Below are 6,688 nucleotides of genomic sequence, written 5' to 3'. Positions count from 1 at the left end.
TATATCATGGACTTACTTATAAAGCAAATAAATTTATTCATAAAGTAAAACGTGAAAAATATTTTTCAAGCATATATAATGTTAAAATTATAAAATAATCGAGCACAATAAAAAATTTAATTAGAATAATTTCTTCGTATAAATGATTTTGATAATAATGACAAAAACTCAAAAAAAATTATAAAATTGAAATAAAATAGAATAAAAACTTTTAAAACTTATATTCCATACGTTTAATATAAAAAATTTAAAATAGAGATATAGTTTATAATATATATTTTATATTTAAAATTTATGCTCAATTATCAATTATTTGTTATTTCAATATTATATATGCTTAAAAGTTATGCTCAATTATTTATTATTTCAATATTATATATGCATAAAAATTATTTTAAACTTTTTTTACTTTATAATAAAATTTATTTGTTCTATAGATAAGTTCATAATATAGATTAAAAAGAAAAAAATCATAATATTTAAAAAATATATAAAATTAAAAATTTAGAGAGTAAAATAGATATTTAGCCATCAAAAGTTTGAAAATTTTGGTTGAGTGACCTAAGCATAGTTAAGTGACTTTTCTGTTATAAACGAAAGAAAAATGACTTTACTATATAATTAGGGATAGTTCAGTGACCATTTGAGTAATTGACTCTATTTTTCATGGTAACAAACGCATCTATAATGTTATCTTACTCTATTAAATTCCCGACTTCCTTTTCTATACAGTTTTGGCTATTTTATGACATTCCATTTATTGGCAGAATGGCAATAATGGAATAAGAACTCTTTAACAGGATATCAGGTTGCATTTAAAGACCACTTATTTAAAATATATCTCTTAGCCTATTAGTTCTTATTATGTATTGGCTGCTTCGATACACCACTGTATTCACATCAATGAAAAGAATTCTTTACTGCTTTCTCTTTATATTTTGTCCATCACTTCTCTTTATGTTGTTGGCAGTGTGATCAAGCTCAAACAAAAGCTTCAGTCAAAATACTGAAAAACTTTCTGGTCACTTAAACCAACCAACCGAGGAATAATATTCCATGTGTCAAAACAAGTCAGCAAGGGGAAAAGCAAGATAGTATCTGATAGACTAGAAGTAATAGGCAGCTTTGCTGGCGAAGCGGTTAATAATAATTTCGACCATCTCACTTGGTGATGGAAGTTCACCGAAGTTGCGGTGCCACAATCTTCTAACTAGTCGTGCCTTCTCCGATTCAATCAGAGGGCTAATCTGTTCAGCCAAGCGATATAAGAGCAAACATTCCAATTCAAATTGTTTATAACGAAAAGGATGACCGTTCTAAAAGTAACCTGCAAAACTTGGCTATATTGGCAGTTAGCATCAATACTAACTGAAGATCAAGATTGCTTTTACCAACAAGGGCAAGCAGTTAGAGGATGTACAGTTGCAAAGAGAGATTTGATTATTAATGGCATGGTAGGATGGCCACTCAAGGTTCATCTGCATCACTTCCAAGCTGAGAATCTTGGCTTACTGTATAGAGGGTTCCATCTGGACCCTCGACCTTAAACCTATTTAGCAAGACCCAAAAAAAAAGATAAAGAAATGAGACTCTTGAAGCGAAAAAACACTGAAGCGCAAAATTACACTAAATATATACCTCTCAAGAATGAATTTCCCTTCCTTGTACTTTTGGTTCTTGTCATGTGCGGCTTCCTGGAATTGTTTAAGAGTTGTCAGTACGGATATCAGGGCAACTAGAGATGAGATGAAGAGTTAAAAGTCAGATCTTTGATGAACATGAAACTCACATATTTCCACCCCACAATTGAGCCACATCCAACACAAAATATGTCCACAACTGTGTGCATTCCTGTCATCATCATCCGGTCTTCTTTCTCTCCAACGGTGACGTTCACACTGCAATGTGCAAAAGAGGAGCAAGACATAATACATACCATTGGAAGTTCAAAGCATGAAGCATTGGATGAGATGATAGTGTCTACTAAGCCAATCCCCAAAGTAGCATCTGAGAAATGTGAAACTGATTTTCATGTGATACATAACTCAACAGGCTAAACTATTTCATCTCCAGAAAATGCAAAGAGCGCTGTGACTGCAAGTAGACTACATTGCTAGTGCTTCAGTCAATTGAAAAAGGTTACCAGCGGGTCCATATGAAATTGCAAGTAATTTTGAGTATCATAAGCCAAGAGCACTTACACGTTATCAAAGAGGTAAGCCTTCCCATGACTGCAGTGGAATGACTGTAGAAAAACTCAAAGGTCATCTTATATGTGAAGCATAAATATCACAGCTCACGTGATGTAATCGTGTGTAAGCCATCCAATTTTTAGTTAGTAGCATGAAGACAATATAATCCAGAAACAAGGAATAATACCGGCAAGAACTATTAATAGCATCAGCAAAGCTTGTTATAATGGCCAAGGTGCTCTCTTCAAGGGAATAGCCATCGGAAAATGACTAATTTCATTTATATGCGAAATAGCCTAGAGAGTTCAATACTCACTGAGATAGGAACAAGATAGCAATAGATTGAAAATGATGGTTCAAGGTGGTCTCTTCAAGGGTTGCCATTAGAAAGTGACAAATTTCATTTAAATTCCAAATAACCTAGCGAGTTCAATAGTCATTGAGATAGGAATAAGATAGCAATTGATTGAACATGATGGTTGAAAAGTTAGACTAGGGGCCAGTTTTGTTTGGTGCCCTTATATAAAACTGACAACAACAAATGAAAAATTATCCAAACTTCGTCATGGTAAAATGGAACCGACCCACTAAGACTGAAGGATAAAGTTAGAGATGAAAAAATATTACAAATATAACTTATAAATAAGAATCATTACATTCATCATGTAAGTATGTCGTCAGTAAAAGAAGTATGGTCAGTTGCTCTATTTGGTTGTTAGATCTTGCCTTGCATGACTAATATAACAAAGTTTTATTGGTGATATATTGGGATATTGAGTATTAGAATGACCGGATATACTACAGAAAACACCCAGCATTCAATTCAGACCAAAATTTTCTTCTATAGAAATAGGATACGTAAATGATTTTGCGGCAGTATCATGTGAAATACATGGCAACTAGTGCCAAAAATTCCACATCAAGACCCAAAGTGGACTTCTGCCAATGTGAAGTACTAGTGTGCCAATGTAACCAGTCAAGGTTATTAAAAAAAAACACAGTCGCGAAGCTAACAATTTGTGGTCATCTACTACTTTACTCATCTACTACTACTCATTTATAGCCTGCCACCATCTATTGATAATAGTCTCAGTCTAGCATTTAACAATACAAAGCTCTGGGAGGCACATCACACGACCAAGGTAGAGGGAGAAACATTCAGCATATTATTGAAGTTTAAAGGACTAATCAAGCAGCGCTGCAGAGTGGAACCTCTAAAGAGACTAAGGACTGACTGGAACTACTATCACTGCTTCCCACACCTGCCAACCCCCTTCCCCCAGACCTAAAAGCTCTGAAGAGGCCATAGGAAAGCGCTGGCCTTGAATCTCGAGCATGATCATCCGCCGCATGGCCCACCCTCTGAGTCTCTCGGCATGTCCCAACAAATAGAAAGTTTTTCCGTTTCTTTTTTTCCTTTGAGATTCAGAGTATAGAAATATACTAGATAATATAACAATATTATTTCTCTATTTGCAATCAGCTAATAAATATCAAATAGCTACAGATGGCAGTAAGGAACATTCCAGTTTATGTGATACTGTTTCCTTTTTGGTCCGTTCCAAAAAAAATGACCTCTTTCTAAATTTGAAAATAATATAGCTTAAACTTTTAATTCTACCCTTAATGAGAAGCTTTTATAACCACACAAATACTCTGGACCCCTTTTTGACTTGTTTAGGACCACAAATTCTAAAAGTCATCATTTTTTCTTAAACTTCGTGCTCAATCAAACATGTTCACATAAATTGGAACCGAGGGAGTATTAGTTATGGCTAGTTATATGCATCCTTTGTATCCATTCCGCTCTACTCAAATCAGTTTCCGAAGTGCAGAGTTTAATCAGCTGTCAAGATAGCAGGATATATATGGTACCGCCGTTTCTCTTCTAGCTTAAGAAAATGTCACTACAATAAAACTTATAAAATTACAAGTCCTCGTGCTGATTCATAAAAACAATAATAACAACTATGCGCAATCCCAAACAAGTTAGGTCCGCTATATGAATCTTCACTTCTCCATTTAAGCTCAGCTCATGTCATCATCGTGCCAAATAGAAATACAAGTGAAAAATAAGTTTAATATAGAGAATTTTTCACAAACCACTATTATTTAGTGGTTATTAGCTAGTTGTAGCTACCATTTACTATATTACTTTCTATAGCTATGTTTTCAGGTTTTTTAGAATGTATTCGATGTATATAAACATTTACAAATATTAAATTCGAACACAATTACTCAAATGGTCAGTCGATTCAGTAGCATCTCAAACCCATAAAGTTCAAATTTTGGATCCGTTTCTAATTATTAAAACAACAGGATACATGCAACCAGTAATACATGTGTGTCTAAATGTAAGCAGATCGATATATAGATAAATAGAAATGGGGGACCTTAGAAATGATGTGATCAGCCAACGCAAGATGAGCTCGACAGTGCTTGCATTTGTAGCTGTTTCCTTCAAGACTAATCAGAAAAAGCCTACCCATTTCCTCTACTTGCTATCTACCCCTTCAAATAACCGATCAAAATTATACCCTTTCAAACCCACAAAAATCACGGATTTATCACAAATTCAGAAACATCGATAATCATAATAATACAGTATTTATACAATGCGCAAACATACAGATGAAAGAAACAACGAAAAAGGAAGAAGAAACAGAGAAACCCAGAATTTAGATGATGATCTCACCTGAGCAGCAGTTAGAAAGAGAAAGAGAAGTAATCTTCACAGCAATTGAGAAATGTGTTTTTTCACGTATTTATATGCCCAAAGGGGGGATAGCGAGAAATCTGTATTGAAAATTTCAGAAATGAGAATCCACAACGGGATTCGAAGGTGCCATATTTCCTACTTTCCCCTTCATAATTTGCATGATAAATATTATTTCCATCCTTTTAAATCTGCTATTTAAAATATATTTATAATTTACAATATATTTAAAGATTAATTAATTCATCCAAACTTAAAACTAATAACCGGTTTGGCCAAACCTTTCCAAACCCAAAAGAAAGTAATTTTTTTTCAAAATTGAAGTGTTTGGCTAAACTTTTGAAAGAAAAAAAGTACTTTTGAGGAGAAGCAGAAACAGAAAAAAGTAGTTTTTCTCCAAAAATACTTTTGAGAAAAATACACTTAGAAGCACTTTTAAAAATCTTGGCCAAACAGTACTTGTTGCTCAGAAGTGCTTTTCAAATTAATTATCCAAACACAAACTACTTCTCATCAAAAGTACTTTAGAAAAAAAAAATACTTTTGAGGAAAAACACTTCTCAAAATAAGATGATTTTCGAAGCTTGGCCAAATAGGCTATAAGTATCCTGAATTTTGAATTGAGGACTTAGTGTCTTGAATTTTTGAGCTGTTAATTTAAAATTTAGGACATAAGATTCGAAGTTCTGCACACAGTTTTTAAACTTTAGGACACGATGCTCTGAAGTTTGAACTTTGAAATTTAAACTTTAGGACGCCGTGTCATGAAGTTTGAGCGAAATTGGCTAATCTTTAAATATATTGTAAATTGTGGATATATTTAAAATAACATGCTTAAAAGTGACTACCTGGTATTATTTTCACGCGTTTGGACATAAGAATTGTGAAATTCCGAAAAACAAAAGTAAAAAAATTCAAGTGACAATGATATTTCAAAATTAGAATTGTTTTGGACATGAATACATTTGGGAGGTGTTTTTGAACTTTTTGAGTGATTTGAAGTAAAAACTTTGAAAAAACGCTTTTTGGAGTTTTTCAAATTTTCGAAAAATTTTAAAATTCAACTTCAAGTGAATTTTGAAACGATCATGGCCAAACATTGATTTAAAAAAAAAAATAATTTATGGCCAAACGGGCCTTAAGTCATCTCGGGTCATTTGGTACAAAACCAACTTATTTTTAATATTATAATTCTGGAATAATCAGGACAATGTTATAAAATATTATGGTGGATGTTGAGGATAGAGTTTCTTTTTCATTTCCAGGGTAGTTGGCAAGAGCTATAGCAGCTTACGATGCAGTTGATTCGGAAATATACGCCAGGGAGGTTGGGTGGGGAGTCAGATCAGGCGAAAACTTACTCTTTCAAGTCAAAGTCAAAGTCAGGTCTACTCTTCTCGATTATATCCATAACTCTCACTACTCTAATACGTATAGAGTTATGATTGTAACTCCATAACTTCTCTCATGATCTTCCTCCATGATCTCAAATGCTTAATGACATGTCCAATTACATATTTATGGTATTATTTGGTATACCTCTGTTTACCCTTAAAATTGGATAACAATTAAACTTATAATACGGTTCTAAGGACACGTGATTTCACCTATACCAATTGATAAATGCGAGGACGAGTAATAGAAATTAACAATAATGTAAAGTAAATTGGTGTTAGAATGAAACTCAACCCTCAAATTTAGACACCCTAAAACTGGTTGATGCAAGAACTATGAAAGTATAACAAGCTGATGAACAACGATGCGAACGAGAAAGAGAATT

At 33.2% G+C, this 6,688-nt stretch overlaps 1 protein-coding gene across 3 annotated transcripts; it reads right to left on the bottom strand.

Annotated features, from left to right (window-relative positions):
• Window positions 1-1,004: 1,004 nt before the first annotated feature.
• LOC107759046 (protein yippee-like) lies at window positions 1,005-5,051 on the bottom strand. Of its 3 annotated transcripts, none has more exons than XM_075248421.1 (6): window positions 4,888-5,051; window positions 4,586-4,730; window positions 2,202-2,245; window positions 1,790-1,898; window positions 1,639-1,694; window positions 1,005-1,549 (listed from the first exon to the last, which is right to left on the bottom strand). In XM_075248421.1, the coding sequence occupies exons 2-6, from the start codon at window positions 4,679-4,681 to the stop codon at window positions 1,468-1,470; spliced, it is 387 nt and encodes a 128-aa protein (XP_075104522.1). In that variant the 5' UTR covers window positions 4,682-4,730; window positions 4,888-5,051; the 3' UTR covers window positions 1,005-1,467. The 3 variants fall into 3 exon arrangements, with proteins under 3 accessions (XP_075104522.1, XP_016432399.1, XP_016432400.1); XM_016576913.2 differs by having other exon boundaries at window positions 4,586-4,703; XM_016576914.2 differs by having other exon boundaries at window positions 4,586-4,697.
• Between the last annotated feature and the right edge of the window lie 1,637 nt (window positions 5,052-6,688).

This window comes from Nicotiana tabacum, chromosome 24 (assembly GCF_000715075.1).
Source record: "Nicotiana tabacum cultivar K326 chromosome 24, ASM71507v2, whole genome shotgun sequence".
In the NCBI taxonomy this organism is placed as follows: Eukaryota; Viridiplantae; Streptophyta; class Magnoliopsida; order Solanales; family Solanaceae; genus Nicotiana; species Nicotiana tabacum.
This window is presented reverse-complemented; position numbering and strand designations above follow the sequence as displayed.